This window comes from Lemur catta, chromosome 2 (assembly GCF_020740605.2).
Source record: "Lemur catta isolate mLemCat1 chromosome 2, mLemCat1.pri, whole genome shotgun sequence".
NCBI lineage: Eukaryota > Metazoa > Chordata > Mammalia > Primates > Lemuridae > Lemur > Lemur catta.
The window spans coordinates 102,892,040-102,919,166 of record NC_059129.1 but is presented as its reverse complement, the minus strand read 5'-3'; the positions used below and the strand labels follow the sequence as shown (position 1 = coordinate 102,919,166).

General features: G+C 37.5%; 1 protein-coding gene across 4 annotated transcripts in view; it reads left to right on the top strand.

The window, feature by feature from the left end:
* The window catches only part of CDK19 (cyclin dependent kinase 19), a 137,397-nt gene extending 111,346 nt beyond the window's left edge, over positions 1-26,051 (top strand). For 3 of the 4 annotated variants that reach the window (XM_045544180.1, XM_045544179.1, XM_045544182.1), the window contains 8 exons: positions 4,585-4,716; positions 9,830-9,973; positions 10,133-10,202; positions 15,082-15,154; positions 15,537-15,634; positions 16,413-16,491; positions 17,187-17,453; positions 21,717-26,051. In XM_045544180.1, coding sequence (XP_045400136.1) covers positions 4,585-4,716; positions 9,830-9,973; positions 10,133-10,202; positions 15,082-15,154; positions 15,537-15,634; positions 16,413-16,491; positions 17,187-17,453; positions 21,717-21,848 — 995 coding nt within the window. In that variant the 3' untranslated portion in view covers positions 21,849-26,051. Of the gene's footprint in view, positions 1-4,584; positions 4,717-9,829; positions 9,974-10,132; positions 10,203-15,081; positions 15,155-15,536; positions 15,635-16,412; positions 16,492-17,186; positions 17,454-21,716 lie in introns of those variants that run through there. The other variant, XM_045544181.1, reaches the window with a different exon arrangement.
* Positions 26,052-27,127: the final 1,076 nt, after the last annotated feature.

Below are 27,127 nucleotides of genomic sequence, written 5' to 3'. Positions count from 1 at the left end.
CAAGCAAGCTCACAAAAGCATTCATTCCCATACAGTATCTCAAGCATGTGTTTATCTCACCGCCACTGTCCTGCACAGTCACCCTAAACATAATTCCCTAAATCTTGCTTTTGTCTCAGGTTTACCAAATGTTCTCTCTCTGAATACTTCCCTCCCCACCCGGAACTAATACATACCAACCCTCACAGGTTCTCCCCACTTAGCCACCCCAGGTCCACATGTCCTGTGCCAGGTACTAACATATCTTTTCCAAATGAATGTATATGTTTACAGCCTCTTTCACCTGCCTGTCTTAGATTAAGGCACTGGCAGAGTCTTGCATCCCTGAAAGTTCTAAAAGAAATCAGCCTCATTTGTACCTGTGACATATTTGGAGAGAAAATGAGCTAAGAAATGCTTTATTCTAATTCCTTTTAATAGAAATTACATTAATTGGATGTTCAATGCTTTTTAGAAGGAATTTGAAAGAAATTTTGTTCATCAGACTGCATTCTCTGCCATTAGAATATAGCAAGCATGCTAGAGGTAGTGAAAAATTGTGCTAACTTGACCTACTACAAATTCATGCTGTCCTACTTCAAGCCTGCCCTGCCACTTGTTTTTCTACTTCAATTAACTCCCTAGCCCAATTCCTGAAGAAGCTGTTCTAAACCAACTTCCTTTTCTTTAAACCTCTACTCAGATTCATTCAAAAGCTTGTTGATGTTAATTAAGTACCCGGTGGCTGCTTTCCTTCTCTTCCCTCCCTCTCCCCTTTCCACCACTCCTTCTCACTCGGTTCTATTTTTATTTTACTCTTACATTTCTTTTCTTAGAGGCATTTATTGAGTCCCTACTTTTTGCCAGACACAGGTGAAAGGAGGGAAATAAAGGATGGTCCCTCTCTGTGAGAGATAGTAAAATAAACAGTTTACTATACAGTGTGATAGGTGCGCAGTTCATGTGTTACCTCATTTATTTTACACAACCATCCTGTAAAGGTAGATATTACAACAGATAGGGAAAACTGGAGTTAGAGAGGTTGTAGCTTGCTCAGCCATTCAAAGCTAAGACTTGAAGTCCATCCAAGTCCTGAGATTCTTTCCCTACAAACATCCCTGCCTAGTGATAACCAGAGCTGTCTGGTGTGACCTCACTGACCTCCACTCTTTGGTGGCTCTGCCTTTGAAACAGCCTCAGCGAGAAAGTGATTCTTCCCTTCCTAAGTCCCATCTACTTGTGCCCTTCCTAGCTTCTAAATATCTTCCTGCCATACTTAAGCTCGCCATGTTACAGTATTGCCATTTTCCCTCTGTCAAGTTTCTCCTCCTCACCTTTAAACATAGTCCTTTTCCCAATTTTAAAATAAATCTTCATATTTATTTTCTTGTTTTTTTTAGTATCATTCTGTTTATTTCCCCTCTTGTTCCTCTATTTCTGGAACACATGATGTTCACCCTTTGGTTTCAATTACCCTAATTTATTATAATCTGGTCTCTAATTCCATCCTTCTATCAAAATTCCTCTCTAAAAGGACACCTGTGACCAATACCTTACCAAATCTAGTGGCCTGTATTAGTCACCATTCTCCTTTACTGCAATAAACCATTTGTTCATCTGACCAGTCTGGCTTTGAGGCTGTCTTCTCCCTTGGTCTATGTGACATAACATAATTCCACTTTTCTACCTACAACTTTTGCTGTTCCATCTGTGTTTTATACATTATTGCCTCTTACTCCTGTTAACCTATTGTTTCAAGACACTCTAGGCACTAGCTTGGGACATGGCCTCCATCTACAATTATTTCTTTAGGGAATTGACAAGTTATGGCCTCAAAATCTTGGATTTTATGAAAATGGTTCTAAGATCCAGATCTGAGATTGTGGTCTCTCACCCTAGTTGGAGTCTTTGTCTCTCTTTACATGTACTGTTGGCAACTTACACCCTGTTGTCCCAAACCAGATTTGTAGTCATCTTTTTATGTTCTCCCTTGTTTGTACCATTTATTACATTTATCCCAGTCACTCAAGGCTAGTGTCTTCTCCTATTACTCCTCAACATAAAATTCTGTACTCTGGCCAAGCCAGTTAGTTACCTTACTTTTCAGAGTTTTAGGATTATTATTCTACCCAAAATTAGGGATAAAACCAGGGTTAAAAGTAAGCAATAATTAATGATAAAGATCTTGTGGACAAGCAATCTAGCTGATTAAAGTGCCTTTAAATTTTGTTTTAATAGCCATTATTTTTTAAAAATTAGTAATACTGATGCCTGTGCCTAATGCTTTAATACAGTTCTTAAAGAAAAGCATAGCTGAATAGAAAACACTCTGTGCCTTTCCCTGTATCTGAGCCTTCCCCTCTCCAGCCACCCACAGACTTCCCAGGCCTTACCTAAAACGTTACTGCCTGCCTTTTTCACTATGCAAAATGATTCCCCTTTAGGACCAGCCCAAGTTCCACTTTCAATTTAGTCCACTTCTAAAGAAATTTATTAAACATTGTTCCAGATAATACCAAGAAGAAGACATAGAAGAAGACATAGATCCTCCCCCCAAGGGACTTAACATTTAGTAGAAACCAGTAGCACCTTTCTTTATTCTCACAGTACTTATTCCTTTTTTTAACTTTTATCTACTCCATGTATTTTGTCATTTCTCCTCCACGTAAGCTCCTTGGATGGTAGACCTTGTCTGTTGCTGCTTTTGTATCATTTTATGCTGTCTAATGAGCACCTGCACCCGAATTTTACTTCTGCTAGCCATTGACTTGAACAAGTTCATCCATATCTAATTTTAGGAAAACAAATGTTATAGTAATCTTTAGGTTAGTTCCTTTTGTCTAAATTAATAATTATTTGAAAAGTGGTTTGAAACTCTCTTAAAGTTCATAAAATAGACAGGAATTGTTTTTAAGAGTATTTGTTATTTCCTTCTGGCCTTGATTTCATCTGACAGTGAGATGAGGCTTAGGTAAAACTAAGGAGGTAGAGAATAAAGGGAGAACCACTGGCTTTAGCCTTTACTTCAAAATGCTTTTCAGTGGATGAAACAGCATTGCATCGGACAACTTTGCATTAACAACAATCAGCATCTATTAAATATCTAAAGCAGTGCTTTGACTATTGTGTAACATTATAGAATAATAGGTATAATATTGAGAGCATGATTTTAAATATTTTTGTTTGCTACAGGGAAACTGAATTTAAAAAGAGTAGGTATCCACACAGGCTTCCTTCGATAGCTTTAGTTTTTAAGAGCTGGATACTCCAAAGCATTCTCAGGAAGTCTTATAAATTATTCAAACTCTAAAGAAACAAAATCATTGTAAATTAAAATTTTAACATATGTCATATCATAGCATGTTAGTTTTAGATTAAATGACACTATAGTTGAAACTTTTATATGCATTTGTGCATTTTATAGTACATTGGGGCCCCTTATATAATTAAAATGTTCTGTGTATATTATATACTTCAAATTATAGAGGTTTATCATTCTTGTGACCTTCTCTTTGTGACTTGCAGTTATCATATGTATAATTTATTGGGTGTCAGATCAGTGGTTAAGAATGTAGCTCCTAAATTATAACATGGTTTTTGTTCTAGTACTGGCATCTGTACTTACTATTCCTTTCCTTACTATATCCTGGACAACTCATTTAACTGCTTTGGGCAGAAGTGGGGAGCAAGATACTTATTAAACCCGTGTTCTTATAAGGATTAAATGAAGTGATACATGATATATGTAAAAGCCATTTATAAACTGCAAAGCATTTTGTAGATATCAGGTATTTGTTATTTATGAAATCTTAAGAAAATTAGCCTCCAGGACCTTATTATAGTAGTAAGTATTCTTTTTACTACTTTTGTATACCCCAAATACTTAAATTGATTAGCTTTGGTTTAGACCTTTGTTAAATGCTGAATTATAACAAATTATCTCTTATGTGTTCTATTTATGTTCTTGGAAATATGTATGTGATGTGCTGATTTCAACAGCTGGCTCTCTGGGGGGAAAAAGTCCCAATTTGTAGCATTTGCTGTTTTCCATGATGTAAATACTCCCACCGTAGCCAATTCCTAGTCACCAATATACTGTCACTGAATGCAGAGTTGGGAAGAGACCAACAAATCAGCTCTTGTGAGTTTGTAGGATCTGGTTGCAGTACACACTGAACTAAGATATACTCAGTTTTTAGATGCGTAGACATACAGAAGTCATAATTAATTGTGGAGACTTTTAGTCTACTTTAGATTTTAAAAACATTGAAGAATGTTATCGTAACTGTGTCTAAAAGCCCAGAAATCTGAAGTCAGACCTGGCTTTTAATTCTGACTCTACTTCCTAGCTCTATGACCTTGACTAAGTCAGAATATCTTTAAGCCTCAATTTCTTCATCAGTAAAACAGGCACAAGAATAGTATCTACTTCAGAGGGGAGATACTAAAGATAAATGCAGTAATTCCTATCTGGTGCCTAGTGTAGACCTTTGATTAAAAAGGGAGGAAAAGGATTGCTTTATAAGGTTAGCAACTATTGTCAAACTTGCATATTTCTAATAGCATGTTGAACTGAATTTTATATTAATTTATTTTATTTTTTAGCTGACATGGGTTTTGCCAGATTATTCAATTCTCCTCTAAAGCCACTAGCAGATTTGGATCCAGTAGTTGTGACATTTTGGTATCGGGCTCCAGAACTTTTGCTTGGTGCAAGGCATTATACAAAGGCCATTGGTAAGTTAAAGGGATTTCCTGTCTTGCCATTGAACTATCATAAATACCAAATGGTATAATAATAAAGCTACTCGATAAAAACCACTTTATATATCTTTGTAAAAGTCCTGTTGTCTTCTATATTCCTAGATTTTACATTCTGGTAGATTTGGGTTTTTAACTATATAGGAAAATATGGTTCTTTTAAAAGAAAGCATTTTCTGCTTATTTCCTTATGTTTGAGGGAAAAAAAAAAGAATTTTCTTTTAGAGAATAGAAATATCTGATCCTGTTGAGTTGCTATGGAAATAATAACATGCATATTTGATTTTGTATTTACCTAGCTATTGATTAGAAGAACTGGAGAGAGGTTTAGAATTGTTTTCTTCACAAAAAGAAAAAAAAGAAAACAGGAATAGTACAGTATTAGAGAGAGCCCCTTCTATTTGGGGAAAAGTTAGTCAGTCATATCCTTTCCTAAGCAAGAAACAATGACTAATCTTTCTCTCTTACCTTACAGTTATCAGAATGGCAATTCTCCTTTAAGGTAGGAAATAGAGTCCAGGTAGATTAGCTGCTCAGCTTCTTGCCATCTCAGCAAGTGAAAAAACTGAGTAAGAAAACCTGTTATAAACACACTCTCTGTAGGATTTAGACACTGCCTCAGAACAGAGGCTTCAGAGATTTTGCTACCTGGTCACCATAGCATCCTCAGAGGGCCCAACTGTGAGTTGAGGGAGTCAGCTGGAGAGAGCCCTCCTCAAACCTAGACATTTCTTTACAGGGAGTAAAAAGTGAGGGTACAGGGACAATAGTTGTATCTATTAGAAGTGCTAGTTCTATAAGGTACCTAAATTTCTATGTTAAACAAGCTTATGAAAAACCTGGTGGCACCCAAAGAACTACAAACAAAGTTCTCACATTTGATAATAAACCTATTCATGAGTAAAAATAAACAAAAATCAAAATATAGTAAAGTTCTCATTCATCAGAAGGTCTGATTTCTACAAAACTCAGACACCCAGAACACATTTATGTTTTGCCCAGGGACTGAGACACTAGCACAGTGCTGGAATTTTGTAAATATTTTATAAAAATACTGCTGAATGGTCCTGTTAAATTAGTGAAAAAGCCTCTGAGTAGTGTCAGAACTGTGAGGAAAACCAGAATGTATCTGACAGAAGAGGAATGTGAGACTGACATTAGACCCGTACTGGAGCAGTTGAGCCTATGGTAAGGCAGCGGTCAGAGGCTGCTGCGGCCATGCTGCCAGCAGTGGACGGTGGCAGCTGTCTGTGCAGGGTAAAGGAAGGAGGACCCTGAAAGCAAGTGGAAGGGCTGGAGTGGCCTTAAGAATGAGGAGCTAAAATCAGAGCCTGGCCCTTTTTACATTCCAACAAGTAACTTTCACTGTGGGGCAGTATTTTTGAAACTTTTAGGATTATAAGCTTGTTTTTTCTATTATTTGGGTCTCTTCTTACTCACTATTGAGAAGAGTCAAATCCCTTAGACAATCTCAGAAAGGCACCAGAAGATAGGAAGAGACTGAAAGTAAGCCAGGGAGAGGAGGGATGTGAGTTGGAAGTAACAGGTACTGCCTTAGAACAGGTTTGATGGTGCTAACTCAGGGCCCAAGGAGGGATAGAGGAGGCAGTGTTCATAGAAATCCAGACGTCTTGGGCTCTCACCAACTGCTAGTGTATCTGTACCTAAAAGGGAGATTTCCATTAAGAAAAGGCAAATTCAGCCAAAATCTTCTGTTAAACTAAGTGCCTGTCCCACTCTCGGAGAATCTAATGCAGCAGGTCCATGGTAAGGCCCATTTTTAACACGTATCCTTAGGTGATTCTGTTGTGTGTGACCCACACACTTTGATAAGCACAGTTTTGTGCATATTTTCTGATTAATTTCTCTACTGTTGAAATGAAAATAGATGTGATTTTTTTGAAATAAAGGCAATTTGGTATGAATTGAAAACCAATTATATTTCTTATTTCCTCAGGGTAAGGAGAATTGAAATTGAATTTTAACCAGCCTGCAACTTACTTGCTCAGTAAATGAAATTTACCACTTGAAGATAAAAACATAATCACTAATTTCTAATTTTAGACAAGTCCCAATTATCCATTCTGGAGAGAATTTAGAAGAAAAGTTAAGACAGAGAAAATAATCCCCAAAGCAGTTATCTTTGGGCTTGAAATATATTCACAGCAGACATACATAAGTAAATACATAGTCACTCATTCCCACTCTTCTCCATACCTGGTCCATGTTAGAAATGAGTATTTATATTCAGAGCATAGAAAAAAGAAAGTGTGATAAATTTGATATCAGTGGAGTGATATTTAGTGGGAGAGAGAAGTGACAATGATGGTGGCAGTAGTAGTGGTGGTGGGGGGTGCATGTATGTGTGTATCAGAGAACAAGTCATTGATACAGGAAAGAGACCTGAGAAGCAGGGATAGATGGTGCAGGAGCCAGGTGACCATTTAAAATTATAGGCTAATGTGAGGCAGGAAACCCTAGAATTTAATGCTACCCACCACTGTGAGATTCCTTATCTTAGCAATTCATAAGGAAATCTAGATCTTGGCTCCTGTCCTTTGAGTAGAGGACAGACGAGGAATTGCATGACTATCAGCAGGCAGTAGTAGTCCCAGCTGACTGCACAGTACAGGCAAATGGGAGAAAGAGAGATGGGACCATCAGAGGCAGCCATGTTGGGGTCAAGAGTGACAACAAACACGATGTGGGAGAGAGAAAAGAATTAAAAAGTAGACACTGAACAGTATTGTTACTCTGTTCTGTAGTGATGATGTTCATGATGGTGATGACCTTGCTGCATCATTAAGGAAGATTAAATTATTTTTTATAGCCTCTTACCATGGCAGGTAGTGTTGTAATAAAAAATGGTTATTAAAGGGATATGTTCCCATTATCCAGAAGGCTAACTTGTCTGGAAAGAAACTATTCCTGATGGGGTCAAAAAAGTGAGGGGTTACTATGTAGTTTTTTTCCATTTGGCAATTTGTTTTATGAACTAGCATACTGACACTCATTCTAGCTAGTATTCCCCCTATCTGCTAGGAATATTTTCCAAGGCCCCAGTGGATGCCTGAAACCACAGATAGCACTGAACCCTATATATACTATGTTTTAGCTTTTTTTTTTTTTCTTTCTGAGACAGGGTCTTACTCTGTTGCCCAGGCTAGAGTGCTGTGGTGTGATCATAGCTCACTGCAGCCTCCAACACCTGGGCTCAGGTGATCCTCTTGCCTCAGCCTCCTAAGTAGCTGGGACTACGGGCACGCACCACTATGCCCAGCTTATTTTTAAATTTTTTGTAGAGATGGGGTCTTACTGTATTACTCAGGTTGGTCTCTAACTCCTGGGCTTAACCCATCTTCCCATCTTGGCCTCCCATAGTGCTGGGATTACAGGCGTGAGCCACTGCGCCCAGCTGATACTGTGGTGTTGTTTTCTTTTTAATCTGATAACCCGGATGGCCATTAAATGGCTAACGGGCAGGTAGTGAGTGTACAATGTGGATACACTGAATAAGAGATGATTCATGTCCTTGGTGGATGGAGCAGGACAGTGTGATATTTCATCACACTACTCAGAATTGTACACAATTTAAAACTTATATATGATTTGTTTCTGGATTTTTCCATGTAATGTTTTTAGAACATGGTTGACTGCGGGTAACAAACCACAGAGAGCGAAACCTCGGATAAGTGGGACTACTGCAATTACACTTTTTTCTTATTTAGCTTATCTATAGAATGTGATGCTCACAGTTGCTAGGCTACTAAACACTGTGTACTTTTCTATACTATACCATAGTCCTTGCATTACTATCTTTTCTTTTTTAAAAATACTTATGTGGCTGGGCGCGGTGGCTCACGCCTGTAATCCTAGCCCTCTGGGAGGCCGAGGCGGGTGGATCGCTCGAGGTCAGGAGTTCGAGACCAGCCTCAGCAAGAGCGAGACCCCGTCTCTACTAAAAATGGAAAGAAATTATATGGCCAACTAAAAATCTATATAGAAAAAATTAGCTGGGCATAGTGGCGCATGCCTGTAGTCCCAGCTACTCGGGAGGCTGAGGCAGGAGGATCGCTTAAGTCCAGGAGTCTGAGGTTACTGTGAGCTAGGCTGACGCCATGGCACTCACTCTAGCCTGGGCAACAAAGCGAGACTCTGTCTCAAAAAAAAATAAATAAATAAAAATAAAAATACTTATGAAATGGCATTTATTTAAGTGGACAAAGGTGAATTATACATCTCACAAGAGTTAATTTCCTTATACATTTGGAAATTATACATTTCCTTATACAATTTCCTTATACATTCACAAAACATTATGAATATAATATGGTCTCAGAATATAAATCACAGTTCAATGTGTACAATTCAATGGAATAATCTATAACTGGTAATTTTAAATAGTTAATAGAACTTTTTAAAAAAATGCCTAACTTTATCCTGGGGGTTGGAAGGAATAAAGATGGGGTAGCATCTGAGTGAATATGTTTAGATAAGATCTATCCCTCCTGGTGTCATGCAGTGCTTATATATACTTGTATTATTTATGAATGTCTAGACTTTACAATTTGTTGAAAAAACTGAAGCTGGTAGTGTTTCAGACAAAAGTTCTTTTCCAAATCCTTTTATGTGGTGTGTAGTATCTATTTAACACTTATAAATTCTGCTCTATCATTATTCCTTTGATTACTTTAAGGGACTCACATCACCATATCTGATGATAATATTGTTTCAGTCTATCAGATCTAACTATTATGCCTGGTATTAGATCATCAGCTGAACGCTTGGGTGATTAAATTATTAATAGTGGTTAGAGAGGCTTTTGCCTAAATCTAAAAAATTCATTGCTTGCTAAATTGAGTTTCCCGAGTTTATCTTCATCAGAAAATTTACAAGTAAATGTTTTTTATTTGGCTTTCAATCTGTTACATGATACAGCGATTTTATGGCATTTATATGTTATTGCACTTACTATATTTTGTACATTGATTTACTGAAAAGTATTTTTATCTGTAGGTTGAGAGTATACTCAGGAATAAGCAAGGAAATACAATAAATGTGTACAAAACTTGTTTTTCTTCCTTCATAGATATATGGGCAATAGGTTGCATATTTGCTGAATTGTTGACTTCAGAACCTATTTTTCACTGTCGTCAGGAAGATATAAAAACAAGCAATCCCTTTCATCATGATCAACTAGATCGGATATTTAGTGTCATGGGGTTTCCGGCAGGTAATTCATTTTCCTTTTCAAGATAATATCTCGAGTCATATTTAAAAATCATTTCTTTTCAAAAGCATATTTTATGTATATTTTAAACTAAAATAATTATGAGATTTTAAATAGAATGAACACATTATTTTCTATAACAATATTCAATTTTTTTGTAAGATAAAGACTGGGAAGATATTAGAAAGATGCCAGAATACCCCACACTTCAAAAAGACTTTAGAAGAACAACGTAAGTTAATTCCATATTGTTTTAGTCTGTTTGTGCTGCTATAAAAATTACCTTAGACTAGGTAGTTTATAAACAATAGGAGTTTGTTTTCTCACAGTTCTGGAGGCTGGGAAGTTCAAGACCAAGGCACCAGCAGGTTTGGTGTCTGCTGGGGGCTGTTTTCTGCTTCTAAGATGGCACTTTGTTGCTATGTCCTCAGATGGTGGACGGCAGTAGGTCAAAAAGGGGTGAATGCTATGTGAAGCCTATTTATAAGGCATTAATCCCATTCACCACTAATCACTAATCACTTCCTGAAGGCCCTACCTTCCAATGCTATTGCATTGGGAATTGAGTTTCGACATGAATTTTGGAGGGGATGCAAACATATCACACATTAATTATAGGTAGTAACTTCAATGGGAACATTTAAATTAATCTTTTAAAAAATGTAGATTAGATGTAGATTATTATTTAAACCAGAAACTTCAGATTTTAGCATATTAATTATGCCTATGATTTAAAGATCTTCCCGATACTGTTAACATATATGCCAGGTTTAGTCTGTAGAATTAAAAACTTTAAAGAATTTAAGGGTCAATAGATAGTTTAAATGTCTATTCTGTTTTAGCATGATAAAGGATTCAGTTCAAGGCCATAACTGTGGTAGCTTTATCTTTATCTGAGTGATGAAAGAGTGGTAACTGAAATGCTGGACTAGGAAACCAGGAAGGATGGCAGAAGGAAGAACATATGGCCTGGGATCTGAGTAAAACAAACTGGTGGAGACACATACATTGAGTAGAAATGAGAGGAGAGTATAGGTGATGGTGTGTAAGGACTTTGTTATAAATATGCACACCTGGAGGAAATGGTGGAAGAGTTTCTTTTTGGGCAACTTACCAAGGAAATTTCAGGACAGGATGGCTTATAGGAACAAAGCAGACATCATAAAGAGAAGTAGAGAATGGCATCAATCATTTCTGGCCCCTCTTTTGCACAGTCCTTAGTAGGGTCCTTTGCCTTTGTCCATCTCTTAAAGACAGCACAGATATCAAGGTGGTTCTTGGGCTCTCTTCTCACTCTAGAAGGCAGGCTCCATGATTTTCATGGCCACAATCTACCATCAATTATGCTGATAATTCCCAATTTATATATCTTACTCAGATTTCTTTTCTAAGTTTCAAGCCCATTTATCTAATTGTCTTATGGAATCCCAACCTGAATCTTCCATAAATGCTTTAAATTAAATGTCCAAAACTGAACTCATCATCTATTCTCCCAAACCTCTTTTCCCACTATATTTTCTCTTAGAAAATGGCTTCCTGATTGACCTAATTGTTCAAGTTAAAGACGTGAGAGTTATCCCTGATCCTCCTTTTGTCTCACTCTCTTCCCTTTTACCCCCAGCATCCAAACAATTAGCAAATCTAGTCCTAGTTCTTCCTTCTAAACGTCCTTTGAATCTTTCTGATTCTCTCCATCTATGCTACTACTATTATAGTCCAAACCACCACCTTCTTCTCCCCTAGAATCTTGCAGTGGCCCCCCTAAGTGGTATTTCTAACTTCACTCTTCATTCCAACTCACTGCCTGTACTGCAGGCGTCATCAAAAGCAAATTTGATCACGTCAGTTTCCTAGTTGCTCTGAATTTACCCCTGCTTTCCATTCCTTAACATGGCTTATAGGGCTTCCGCTTCTTCATCACCAGGTTCATCTTCTAACCACTCTCCACGTTGTATCCTGTAGCCTCAACACTGGGGATTTCTTTAAGTACCTCAAACACCCTGAGCTTTCTTTGACCTCTGGATTTTTACATATGCTGTTCTCTCAGTAGGATATAGTTTCTTCCCACCCCTTTTGTCAGATTCTTATTTCATTTTTTCTACTCATCCTTTAGGTCTTGGCTCCTCTGACCTTCCAGGTCTGAGTTAGGTGGTTCCTCCTTGTAGTCCTGTCGCATCCTGTGCTGCTTCTGTCAGCACTGGTCATCGTGCACTACAGTTAGCTTTTGAATACTCTCTGTCTTTCCCTCCAGATGTATGGATCATCCCTATTCTATATGCCATTATATGTGTCCCCAGGGCCTGGCACACAGTACATGCTGATTAATTACTTGTCAAATGGATATTGAATGAAAGTAGTTCAAGTAATTAAAGATACTCTAATAATATAAAAGATGGAGAAAATTAATGGAGGTACTTAATGTCTAACTCAGTATTTAAACACCAAACGGGAAGTTTTACATAAAATGATTATGTTCACAATAACCAGAAATAAAAGGAGAAAAATGTAAAAAGATAAATGAAATTTGGTTAGAAAAATAATGGAAAAATCCAGAGGTAAGAGCCCATACTTCTTAAACAAGCAATCCTACCCAACATAAAAACAGGCTGCTAATACATAGGACAAGAAGGGGTTTGTTAAGAATTAGTGAAATCTAGTACAGTACATAAAAGTCACTAAAGTAAAACATAGTGAAGAAAAAGATTCTAGAAAATATTATTTTAAATGACATAAAAAGTAAAAGGATAACCACTTGTTTTTATTGTATCAAATAAAAAGAACCCAAAAAATTGCTCTTAAAATGAATTGGGAAGAATGACAACAGAAGTTTCTGTAATCTCTCCAAAGTGTCATCTCCAATTAGTTCATTAGAAAGCAAGGTAAAAATAGAATTAAAAGGAAATCATTAAGTTGATTTTAAACATTGAATGTTCAAATGAACATAGTCTGATAAATTGCTTCATGAAGTATATGAAGAGTTTGGATATCTTTGAAAACTGTTGCACTCCTAAACTGTAGCAGACCTGGAAGGTGATAAGTTGGAAAATGACAAACAATTGAACTTGACTTTAATTCAGTAAGATAAGAAGAAACCAAAATGAGAACTGAGTGATAGGACATCTCAAAATCAAGACCTTTTATGTTAAGACAGAAACAAATAACCTAGCATCTGGAGTTAACCTAAGTAAAAGCTGATTCCACAGGAAGGCCACACACAGGTAGACAGACCCCATTTCTACATACACTTTAAGGTTTCTTCCCATTACCACACTCAGCATGTACCTTGCCAATAAAAAATTTGTGGTATTAGAGGAATTTTTTTTTTTTACACATGACAAAGATTTTTGAAATGAAAATATCTAGTGTTGGCAAGGGTACAATAAAATGGGCAATCTCACTCCTCAGCTCCTGGTGAGAATGAGTGCTTCTCAAACTTTACCTACATACAGATCACTTCGTGATCTTGTTAAAAATGTAGATTCTGAATTAGAATCTGGAGGCCTGAGAAACTGCATTCCTAATCTAGGCTCTCAGGTGATGCCCAGGCTGCTGACAAGGGCTATGTTTGTGTAGCAAGATTCTAGACCACCTAAAAAAGGGTTTAAAATAGTCATCCCCTTTGACCTGGTAAGTCCAGGAATTTATCCTGTGGAAGTAATCAGAGCTGCCACAAATAGCTGAGTACTTACTATATGCTAGGATGGTGCTAAGCCTTTGACCTACATTTTCTCATATGATCTTCATAGCAGATCTGTAGGGTAGGTATAATTATAAATCCCCATTTCTCAGGTGCGGAACCTAAAGCTTTCATAGAAGTTAACTAACTTGCCCAAGATCACACAAATGGTAAATGACTGAGCTAGGGTCCAGTAGGGGTCTGTGATTCTTACCTGCAGTGCAGTATTGTGTCCCTGCCATGTGCATCAGATTTACCTACAGGGACCTGTGTGTCACAGCTATTATTAAAAAAACAACACTGTACCAGTAGGAGATATACAATCACTCAAAATAATAAATTTAAAGAGTATTTGACAAGGGAAAATGTTTATGAAACCATATTAAGTGAAAAAAGCTATAACAATTTTTATACCGTGATTCCTATTTTATAAAAACAAAGGAAAAAAATGTCTGTTGGTAATATATGTATATGTATAGAAACACATGCAAAGGAAAATTATAAAAATTTTGACAGTGGTTCATTATCATTGAATTATTATGATTATGAGTAATTTAAGTTTTCTTCTTTATACTTTTCTGTATTCTCTAGTTGTTTTTTTAACCATGAACATATATTACCTATTATTAGACCTTTTTAATTTGAAATATGTCATATGTAGGAAAGAATATGTGTTGAAAATATAATATATAGCATATTTAGAGTAATAATATAAATATACCCCTTCACTCCCCTCTCAACCTAAGAAATAGCATATTGCTAAGATTACTAAAGGACCCTGTATACCCTTTCTCCCTGTTCACATCCTTCCTTGAGAGTAGACGCTGAGTGTTTGAATTTGTGTATATCATTCCACATTTTTCATCATAGTTTTACTCCACATGTATCTCTAAAAATTAGTGTTTTAATGTCTTTGAAGTTTATACAAATGCTATCATACTATTTTTTTCTGCAACTTCCTTTTTTTCCTCCAGTCAACCTTAATTTTTACTATTGTATAACATTCCATTCTGTTTCTAGATAACAGTTTACCCCATTCTTTCATCTGGGTTGTTAATGATTTTTTGCTATTACTAAAAGGCTGCTAAGAACATTCTTATCCATGTATCCTGATGTGTAGAAAAAGCATCTCTTACATTCGAGTATGTGCCTAGAAATGGAATTGCTGGGTCCTAGGTTATACACATTTTCAACTCCTAATGGTTAATAAATAATTGTTTTCCGAAGGGATTATAACAACGTAAACTCTGAAGTGTAATATGTAACAATTCCCATTTCTTTTACACATTTGCCAATATTTGGTAGTGTTCCTTTTTAATCAGAAAAAATCAGTGCTTAAACACATACCTTATAGGAAAACCAGTGTTGCAGCTTTTCATTAAAAATGTAAATTGCATGTGTTCCCAGTGACATGTGACTGTCTATGTCCTTGCAGGTATGCCAACAGTAGCCTCATAAAGTACATGGAGAAACACAAGGTCAAGCCTGACAGCAAAGTGTTCCTCTTGGTAGGTGCTTCTCTCCCAGGCTGAAATTTGACCCTTAGCGCAACTCTCACTTCGTCCCATTTACCCTGGAATTGTCTCAGCTATGCTTCTTTAGAAACAAAAAAAATTGGTGGCTACTGGGGCAAAATTAAATTTTTTTTCTGTTATGATGTCACCCTTTTCTTCTAGCCTTAATTTTGTTAATGATTTATCACAGAAAAGGGCTTTAATGTTGATGATTTCTGCCAGTTTTACATTAATGTGTGCAGTATACTAATCTGTAGTGAGCCGTTCACAATGTATTAGATATTAATCCTGTTAGATATTAATCAATACAAAAGACAAAATGTGGACTTGTAAACAACCTTTTCATGTGCTATCAATTTCCTATGTGTTATTCTAGCTTCAGAAACTTCTTACTATGGATCCAACCAAGAGAATTACCTCAGAGCAGGCTCTGCAGGACCCCTATTTTCAGGAGGACCCCTTGCCGACCTTGGAGTATGTATCCTGCCTTCCCTGGGTCCTTTGTTGTAGGTGGATGATGTCAGATGGTGGCTGAAAGCAAAAGGAAGCACTTGTTGCTGAAGTGTTTCACCTTCCTCATGAATACTACCTGCAGAAAAGCTGCTCAAGAGAACGGTCCTGTATTTTGAAACAGGAAGAGCTGTGTGAATAAAAATGAGTGTTTCAAAAACACTCATCATTAATTAGAAATCTGACCATTAATCAGATTTATAGATGAAAACTAAAGCTGATAACAGATGAGGCCTTTGTAGCCTGATCAGTCAGATCAGATATTAAACCAAACCAGTAGGGAATTGAGAAAATGCAATTCCAGAGCACGTGCATTCCACTGCACTACAGAACCCCTCAAAGCCTTCATCCTTGTCACACCCAAGTACGGACTTGGTGCTTGCTTTTATTAGAGGTGCAGTTTTTCTTGAGGAGAAGAAAAAGTATTTTCTTGTTGAAGCAAATACAAATTGAGTTATTGTTGGTGCTAATGAAGTTAGTGTGGAAAACCTTTTATGTCATATATGTTGACGAGCTAACAGCCATCAAGATTTGAAATTGAAAGTGGCAATTAGTGTAAAACTTCAGACGACTAATTGTTCTTTTCTTATTGCTTAAGTTGTATTGGGAGGTGTCCAGCAAACATCAGCCACAGAGAAAGAGTAGAAAATAAGTTAGGAAAAAAGTGAAATTTTAAATTAACAAGGTAACGATATTGTAGATTTTAGGTCATTACATGTTTTTTCTTTTCAATGATTTTTAGTGTATTTGCTGGCTGCCAGATTCCATACCCCAAACGAGAATTCCTTAATGAAGATGAACCGGAAGAGAAAGGTGACAAGGTATAAACTGCATGGTACACTTTCACTTCCAGAGAGTAAGGGAGGCAAAAAGATAACTTAGGTATAATTTAATATTTCCTGTATATTTAACCACCTTTTATTTAATTATGTTTGTATTTATTTATTTTCTATGGAAGTTTGGGGATTGTAGGCATACCTTGAAGTTTGAAATGTAATAAGCTTATAGAAAAATGAACTTCCTGGTTTGTTTTATAGCCTATTCTACTCTGTGATTCCTGATTCTTGCTCTTTTTGTTTGTTCAGTGTCATTGCCATCACTTTATGGAGGTGGCTTTTGCAAGCATTGCTCTGTTCTTTTATCTTAGCAGGATTTGTCAGCCACCTCCCCATACTGCTCCACTTTTCCAAAATCATAATGAAAAAGACTTCTAAAGACTTCTTATAGCTGTTCTAATGAGTACAAAACTATTTCCTCTGTGCTTTATGGCCTTCAGTAGATGTCTGTGACTGATTTGGAGGGTCACCATGCAAGTGAAATGACCTTCCGAGAATATTTGGAGCTTGGTACATCGACCTTTGGGAACACTGTGCTCCCCGGCTGCTCCATTCTGCAGTCCTTCTCATCACTTTAGTGTTCCCCATGGGGTGTTCCCCTAGATTGGTCAGCAGTCACATGTGCATGTCAAGTTTTTCTTAATTAGTTTCATACCAGTCTTGCTTTTTTTCCTTAAAAGAATCAGCAACAGCAGCAGAACCAGCATCAGCAGCCCACAGCCCCTCCACAGCAAGCCGCAGCCCCCCAACAGGCGCCCCCGCCACAGCAGAACAGCACCCAGACCAACGGGACCACGGGCGGGGCTGGGGCCGGGGTTGGGGGCGCTGGAGCAGGGCTGCAGCACAGCCAGGACTCCGGCCTGAACCAGGTGCCTCCCAACAAGAAACCACGGCTGGGGCCTTCAGGCGCAAACTCAGGCGGGCCTGTTATGCCGTCGGATTATCAGGTACTCCTCTGCAGTTTGTACTTTTTGATGTTTATATGTTTTATGAAATGGAAAATAGATCTATAATAGAGCCTTATAAAGTGAAGCAATACTTTAACATTTGACTGTACAAACTCTACAGTCCCATTTCTAGGACATTATGTGAAAATGGAGATTTTATCATATTTTATATAATTATAAGATCTTTCATATCTTGATCTGTTTATCCTCACAAGTGAAGGGGAAGGTGGGGAGGCAGGTACCTTCCCTCTTAAGGAAAATTCCATCTTTCACCTAACAGCTGCCTTATCAGCTTTGGTATATCAGAAAAGATAGTTCCCTTGAAAAGGGAAGGGCATGGTGGCTTACTTTGGGCAAAATTAATTGCATTCTTCAGAAAGATTTATTTTTACTGGGAGGAAAGAATCAGTAAGTAGCCACATAGATATAGAAGAGGGAGGGATGAAGACTGAGACTTCTGAGAAATAACTGTCAAGTCTCACTAGAAATAATTTTGAAACTAGGCAATACTTTTTGTTATTTAGATAAAAAAGAGAAGTACAGTTGTGCTACTAATCCAGAAAATTAAAGGAAATAAATCTAAGGATTGGTATTTGGCGAGAGAGGTAAAAATTCTCATTGTGATAACCGTAGGGAATCTTGCAAAAAGAAAAACCATTTTCAAGGTGGTAACAAGCTAAGAAAAGACCTAGGAAGCAGGGAAAACTTAAATGAAAGGTTGAAAAAAAAAAAGGTTTAGAGCCATGGTCCCTCAGGGAACTCATGGAAGCAGACACTTAGGGTAGAGATAATAGAAAACAAAACCACTGGCAAGGGAGCCATAAACTCACTGATAAGGAACTGGAATAAAGAGAAAAGTTAACAAGAAAGACATAATAAATAGCTGCTTAAACTGGCTTTACATTTTGAACATCTCAACAACTACTTCTCTGAAAACTTCTCTTCATGAAGATTCCCTGCTAGCAAAAGAGTATATAATACTTTCAGTTGGTTCCAATTAAACTAATCAAGGCTTCAGTTTGCTCTACTAAAAACAGCTTGCTATTTGGGTAGCAGGCATGAGCATATTTGAGTTTTGTCACAAAACCAGTTTTTCTGCAAACTTTAGTTTATCCCTGTTATATGAGCAACAGATGTTTACTATTAATATATAATGGTTCATTTTTGTGTTTCTGATTGTATTATATTAACCTGTGTTAAAGAAAAAAATTATCTAAACACTTGTTAAAGTTGGTAAGGCAGACTTCATTCCAGAGAGATCATGGCGATAGGTTTGGAGACCAGTGCAACGTGGTCTTGCGGTGGGGCAGAGATTGGACTCAACTCCAAGGAGGCCAAGTGGAGATTTATAACCAAGGAGCAGGGTAGGGGTCAGTGGATGGCAAATAACTGAGAGGAGCCATCAAGGATAAAGGGGCTCTTGGTGAAACTGATTTGATGGGATTATTGTTGAAGGCTGGCCAGGAAAATAAACTATCAAGGGTGGGAGATTTTTGCTAATAAGATTCCCCAAGGACAGAGAGGGAAGCCCAAGGTCAGGCCTAGTCAATCAGAGGACTCAGAGGAGACTGAGTTTTGGTCTAAGGAGAGAGTCTTTGTCACCTGCTTATAGTCAATTATAGACAGATTACTGTATTTCCTTCTGTTTTTTTTCCAAATTAAAAAATTCTTCAAAATGCTTTTCTTTTCTTTGTCCATATTATTCTGTCTACTTAAAAATAAACTTTCCAGGCCGGGCGCGGTGGCTCACGCCTGTAATCCTAGCACTCTGGGAGGCTGAGACGGGCGGATTGTTTGAGCTCAAGAGTTAGAGACCAGCCTGAGCAAGAGCGAGACCCCATCTCTACTAAAAATAGAAAGAAATTAGCCAAACAACAAAAATATATACAAAAAAATTAGCCGGACATGGTGGTGCATGCCTGTAGTCCCAGCTACTTGGGAGGCTGAGGCAGAAGGATCACCTGAGCCCAGGAGTTTGAGGTTGCTGTGAGCTAGGCTGACGCCACGGCACTCTAGCCTGGGGAACAGAGTGAGACTCTGTCTCAAAAAATAAAAAAATAAAAAAAATAAATAAATAAATAAAAAATAAACTTTCCAGCATATCTATGACATAAATGGATTCCTCAGCTACTTAGTTGGAGAGACTAGCATGAGGTGGAGCAGGGAGTCCCACTGCGTGTAATTCGTAGCTCATCTATAATCTACATATTTGTTCTTGATTTAGTGTGGAAGAGCTGTTGTACCGGCTGAGTCTCATCTGCTAAGTAAAAGCAGTCATAGCTAGCCTAACAATTGCTTGCAGGGCGTTGGTCTTAACATTTTCTTCCTTTTTTCCTTACCTCTTCCAATTTGAGGTCTTCTCAGGAATAAGACATCTTTATATTTATTTCAGTTTCCATCATGAACACTTTTAAAATGAAAAATTAATAGCCATATTTCATAATGTCTAAGAAAGACTAATGGTGATATTTTGTTATATTTTATTTTCCCTAAGTTACTTTTATCTCAGTTTATTCAAGGCCAGACTTAACTCAAATTTAACTAAAAATAGGGGAACTTTTGTCATGTTTTTCAGTGGGCTCCATTAGTAGGGTTTCAAGGCTTTTGGGCTGCTTCATCAATGTATATATTGTAAGCAAGCACAATTAGTACCTTGAAAAGAAGAACATTGGCTTTTTAGAAAGATACATTACACATTAGATTCTTACATGTTTACATTGTATTTTATGACAAAATTGCCGCTAATGACTTATGAGTGGAAAGCACATTTTTCATAATAAACTTCAAAATAAAACATGTAGTTAAAATTTGGAATTTTGAAAGGCTTCTTTCACCAACACAACTTATCAGTTATATAACTTAGCAAGGCGCAAAGCAGAGTCGTTTTTAACTAAGACTATCTTACTGCCCTGTTGTTTTGGACCAGATGTTGCAGTCCAGTTTGGCAGCCTGTGAGCATTGAGGGGGAGGATCTTGCTGATTTGTCTTTCCTTTAACCCCCAGTGCCACCTCAAGGTCATTTACATTTTTAATTCAAAGTAATAACTTTATTACATACGTTCTTTCCCACTTTGCTCACCAAAAAAACCCCCCAGCCTTCTGAATATATAGCCAAAGACACTGCTAGTTCCAGCTGTGCTATGTTTAACCAGGCACCTTTCTTATTCTGTGGATGGATTTTCCTTTTACACATTTTTTCATATTTGCCTTAGGTACTGTGAAGATGAAGGTTTCATTTAAAGTAATAAAGATAGGTTGAATTGAAATACATTTTTCTTTGTCTTCTCTTGAGGACAATCACATATGAAAATTGCTTTATTCTAAACATTACCTGAAGTTTATAAAACCCACTTATTGCCACCACAGCCTGCCTGACCTTGCCTTGCTCTGTCTTGCAGGTGGGGCTGGTGAACCCCTGAGTTTCTGCTTCTTTGCTCTAAAATAATGATTTCTTTTTTTTTTTTTTTTTTTTTTTGAGACAGAGTCTCACTCTGTTGCCCAGGCTAGAGTGCCGTGGCGTCAGCCTAGCTCATAGCAACCTAAAAACTCCTGGGCTGAAGCAATCCTTCTGCCTTAGCCTCCCAAGTAGCTGGGACTATAGGCATGTGCCACCATGCCTGGCTACTTTTTTAATATATATATATATTTTAGCTGTCCAAATCATTTCTTTCTATTTTTAGTAGAGACAGGGTCTTGCTCTTGCTCTTGCTCAGGCTGTTCTCGAACTCCTGAGCTCAAACAATCCTCCCACCTCAGCCTCTCAGAGTGCTCGGATTACAGGCATGAGCCACCGTGCCCGGCCTAAAATAATGATTTCTTAATCACAGCTTTGTTTCTAATAAGAAAATTAACACGTCAGTATACATTATGAATACCATTGATTTCAATGTGCCAAAATGGTTATTCTTGTTTGTAAATCTCAGTTTTGCAAAGGGTTAAATTTCACCCCAGAATTCGTCAGTATAAAAAGCGGTGGGTCAGCTTAAGTTTCTCCTCTGCCTTTGTTTGTCACTGTAGCTTATCTCCCAAAGAAATCTAGCCAAACTTTGCACCTGCCAGAATGCGTGGTTACAGTGGTATTAGGCTGTGATTTCAGTAAGCAAAATGTATTAACAAATTAAGTTAACTGTCAGCTGTGTGGCTCTGAATCAGTAGCCTCATGATAAAAATGGTTTATATTAATGTCTCTGTCCTCCTGTGATTAACATCTTGAGCCATTCTCTTCTTCCATCAGTAATTGCCTTTTCGTTTTTCCTTCTCTAGCACTCCAGTTCTCGCCTGAATTACCAAAGCAGCGTTCAGGGATCCTCTCAGTCCCAGAGCACACTAGGCTACTCCTCCTCGTCTCAGCAGAGCTCACAGTACCACTCATCTCACCAGGCCCATCGGTACTGACCAGCTCTACTCAGCCCAGGCCAGCCCAGAGCACAGACTCCAGCAATATGATGTCTGCATTGAAAAGAACCAAAAAATGCAAACTATGATGCCATTTAAAACTCGTACACTTGGGAGGAAAACTTTCTATATTGAGCATTTTGCAGGACTAATATCTCTTCTTTATTGACTTAAAGAAGATCCTTGTGAAGTTTCCCAGCACCCCTTCCCCGCATGTGTTCCATTGTGACTTCTCTGATAAAGCGTCTGATCTAATCCCAGCACTTCTGTAACCTTCAGCATTTTTTTTTGAAGGATTTCCTGGTGCACCTTTCTCATGCTGTAGCAATCACTATGATTTATCTTTTTGAAGCTCTTTTAATAGGATTTTAATGTTTTAGAAACAGGATTCCAGTGGTGTATAGTTTTATACTTCATGAACTGATTTAGCAACACAGGTGAAAATGCACCTTTTAAAAGCACTACGTTGTTTTCACAGACTATAACTGTTTTGCTCATGGAAGTCTTAAACAGAAACTGTTACTGTCCCAAAGTACTTTACTGTCATGTTTCTATTTATCTAGTTTCAGGGAAGGTCTAATAAAAAGACAAATGGTGGGACAGAGGGAACCTACAACCAAAAACAGCCTAGATCTTTGCAGTGACTATGCTTTATGCTGTGAAGAACTGAAGTATGTGATAATTTTTATATAATCATTCATATGGAACATAGTTCCCAGAATCATCTTATTCAGAATAGTATTCAGTAATTAAGAATTATAATTTTAACCTTCATGTAGCTAAGTCTACCTTAAAAAGGGTTTCAAGAGCTTTGATGAAATAGAGTCTCTGGTGACCCACACCAAAATGCTGAAGAGAATATCAACTGCACTAGGATTTCTTTAAGGAGTAATTTTGATCAAAGGACGTGTTACTTTCCTTTGAAGGAAAAGCTTTTAGTGTGCATTGTACATAAAGTTGGCTTCTCTAAAGAACTGTTGATTTCTTCACATCTGGGTCTGCGTGAGTAACTTTCTTACACAATCAAGGGTACTCAAGTAGAAGCCTGCAAATTAATCTGCTTTTAAAATAAAGAGCAGTGTTCTCCATTCGTATTTGCATTAGACATAGAGTGACTATTTTTAAAGCATGTTAAAAATTTAGGTTTTATCATGTTTAAAGTATGTGTTATGTATGTATGCAAAATTTTGCTGTTGTTACTGAAACTTAATTCTATCAAAAATCTTTTCATTGCACTGAATGCTTTCTTTTGCCCCTAGGAGAAAACTTAATAATTGTGCCTAAAAACTATGGGCAGATAGTATAAGACTATACTAGAAAAAGTGAATATTTGCATTTCCATTATCTATGAATTAGTGGCTGAGTTCTTTCTTAGCTGCTATAAGGAGCCCTCACTCCCCAGAGTCAGAGGAAATGTAAAGACTTAGAGCTCCCATTGTAATGTGTGGGGCAAGCAATTTGTGTTCTTCTGAATGCTACTAGCAGCACCAGCCTTGTTTTAAACGTTTTTCTTGAGCTAGAAGAGATAGCTGATTGTTGTATATGCAAATTATATGCATTTTTTAAAACTATTCTTTGTGAACTTATCTACCTGGTTATGATACTCTGGGTCCATACACAAGTAAAATAAGATTTTAGACAAAAGCCAGTATACATTTTGCACTATTGATGTGATACTGTAGCCAGGCAGGACCTTACTGATCTCAGCATAATAATGCTTATTAATAATAATAAGACTGTATAGTGACACTTACCAAGACTAAAATGAAACAGGTGACATATTCCATTGGAAGGAATTTCTGATCATCTCCATGATATTTTACCCCTTCCATTTTTTAAAATAAGAAATTAACAGCCCTCTGCATAATGTAGCTACCTGTATAAAGTTCTATCCTGTGCCCTGCAGCCTCATGGTCCAGAGCTGTTGGTCATCAGATGCTCACTGCACCCTGAGTACATGCCCAGTGCCCTGCTGGGTGGAAAACACAAAGGGCAGGGTGCACTTCCTGTCCTCAAGGAGCTTATGGCCAATTTGGGGTCAGTAAGCTCTCCTGGGATATCTATGCCATGTGATAATATGAAGGTCCTTTTGTTTATTTCTAAACCCACTTGGGTAGTTATCAATCCAAATTCTGCTCTATAGTAAACAGTGCCACGGAAGGATTTCTGTGTCTGTCCACCTTAGAGAAAGCCAGTGATTAAATATCACAAAGGGTACCCGTGTATATCTGCAGGTGTTCATAGCAGCCTTTCAGCAACACTTGCATGGCTCTTGTAAGCAGAACACACTCTACTAAGTGGTTGTAGGTAATTATAATGACAGTAGAAGCTCTGCTCCCCCCTTCAAGGGAGCTCACAATTAATAAAAGAAGACAAACCAAATGGATACATAAACCAAAATACCATGCCCCTTAATACTTTATAAGCAACTCTGATACACAGTTCTTAATGTGCTTATACATTCACAGGAGTACCCTGCTTTCCCTGTATTTTATGAATTTTACTGGCAGAACTAAACTATAAACTGTGAGGGCAGAGGGGCAGTGTTCTCCAGTACCTAGCCAGAAACCCCCGTTATACATGTGACTGGGTTTCTTGTCACCACACTGGTACTGGCCCTTCTCTGCTCTTTTCTTGCCTCAGGGTTGGTGTTGCCCATTGGTTCCCATCACTCTTTGAAGTAATTTTGGTTCATTATTTCCTTTCTCTATAAAGGGAAACAAAGCCTTTAACACAACTTAAGGGCCCTAAAACTGCAGGACCAGAGCTTTTTGAGGACAAAATTACCTTTGTAGTCCCCAAATGACCACATTCCTCTTTGAAAATTTATTAGATACTCTTATGTCCCCCAGGGATTCAGGACGGTCATCCCTCAGCCTCTGGGAATACGGAACCAGGGGAAGTTACTGAAAGGAAGGCATGAGTCAAAGTGAAGGTTTTCTGCTGTCCATATTACAAACCAGTTTTAGAGTTAGCTTTCTGGTAAGGTGTGCACTTGGGAAAAGGGATCCAAGAGCTTCAGGACAGATGAGCCCAGGATAAGGTAGCTTGGTACAGGGCTGATACTATGAGGCTGCAACAGTCCTTGTGATGAAGTAGATCATTCAATGACATATAAAAACCAAGGATCATGTATATTTTTATATCTGTGTGGTTTTGAAACTGTAGTACTTAGAATTTTGGCCTTCTGCACTACTCTTTTACAAATGTATTAAGAATGGAAAGGGATGACATTTACCTGTGTCGGCCTCATTCTTGGTGAAGCAACTGCTGGTGGTTCTCTATGTCTCTAAAATGATGCTGTTTTCCCTGCTAAAAGTAAAAGAAAAGAAAAAATAGTTGTAGAATGAGACTTGCAGCTTGATCTACTTTTGAAAAAATTTATGTAGCAGAAACTATACGATGAAGGAAGAATTCTATGAATATTGCAAATCCAAAACTCTGGTGATGTCTTCCTAGGGAGTGGAGAAAGGTAGTGAAATGGCAGTTAGACTAACAGAGACTTGAAGGATTCAAGGACAAGTAATATTTTATATAAGACGTAGCAGTTTAGGTCCCCATGATCCTCAAGAATAGTCACAAATACCATAAAACAAAGTTCATTGTTTTAGGATTTTTAAAAAATGTGTTGTACTTAAGGCCATACTTACTCTTCTATGCTATCACTGCAAAGGAGTGATATGTGTATGTATTATATGAAAAAAAAATCCTTAATGCACTGTTATCTCCTAAATATTTAGTAAATTAATACTATTTAATTTTTTAAAGATTTGTCTGTGTAGACACTAAAAGTATTACACAAAATTTGGACTGAAGGTGTCCTTTTTAACAACAATTTAAAGTACTTTTTATATATGTTATGTAGTATATCCTTTCTAAATTGCCTAGTTTGTATTTCCTATAATTCCTATTTGTGAAGTGTACCAGTTCTTGTCTCTTTTTTCAGTCATTTTCTGCACGCATCCCTCTTTATATGATTATAGAGATGACTGTAGCTTTCCACACTCAGCCGCGAGGTGTGTGCTTGGAGCTGGCTGCGCCCCAGCGAGCCCTGTGGGGTGTGGGACGAGCTGCCGCTTTGCAGCGGGTGTTTCCTGCTTTTGAGTTGTTCTGACATCCTTCTTGAAATGACTGTTAAAACTAAAATAAATTACATTGCATTTATTTTATATTCTTGGTTGAAATAAAATTTAATTGACTTTGCTTGTGTGGCTTTTTTAAGTGTAAAAAACTCTTGGGTGTTTTGGTGTTAAAATTTTGGTGTTAAGCTTTGGTGTTAAAATTTTTATCTGTGTGCCTAGAAGCTTTTATGATTATACTTGTCCTGCAGAGATATTAATACAAAGTCTCTCCATGAGTTGCAATATGTTATTTTGTTCAGGATGCTTATGTAGTTTTGTCACAAAACTACAAAAAAGCAAGGCTTGCAAATACCTCAGAAGTAAAATTACAGTTTTTAAAACATCTTTAGGGGAAACATCTTTTTTTTTTTAATGAAAATCAGATGACTTTTAGAAGAAAACAAATAGGCAGCATTTTGTGGATGGGTTTGGGTTGTGAGTTTCTCCTTTTATAAGAGCATTCTGTTGTTGCACCTAGCCAGCCCTTCTTTTATTTACCTGATGCATCATCTGTGGTTACTCCAATATTCAAAGGCATCATGGAGTGAATTGAACAATGTTTAAGTGACATAAAACTTTCATTTCTATTTAAAGTAGTCACTGCACATGTCCACTTGGCTGCTTCACTGGTTGGCATGGATTGTATGTTTAATACTGTGCTATTTGTAGGGTAGATCTTCTCTTGGAAAACTGTTCTTTGACCTCAGCTGCCTTTCTCACCAGCCATCTGTGTAAGAGAAAGTGGTGACTGAACAAACCCTTTACCATCCTTGGGAGAGCAACTGGGAAGTTTGTGTCCATCTCCCCAGCAGACTGTACATTCTTTGTGGACAGAGCCTGGGTTTTATTCTCTGTACTCCCAGCACCTGGCATGATGCCCAACACAGAGCAGATGCTTAATGTGGCAAGTCGTTAGCATCAGTTTTGCACACTTGCATAGAATTCCTGGATCATATAATATGCTGTATTTGTATACGGATGGGGATGAAGGTAATTTTCTATGAATAATGAAAATGCTAGAAATAGGCATCACTTTCTTAAAATAGGTTCATTTCTTATATTTTTGGCTTCAAAGTCATAATAAAATATCACCCCAAAGGAACAAACAATTCAGATTGCATCTGAGTGAAAAATCAAGCAAAATTAGTCCTCTCTGCC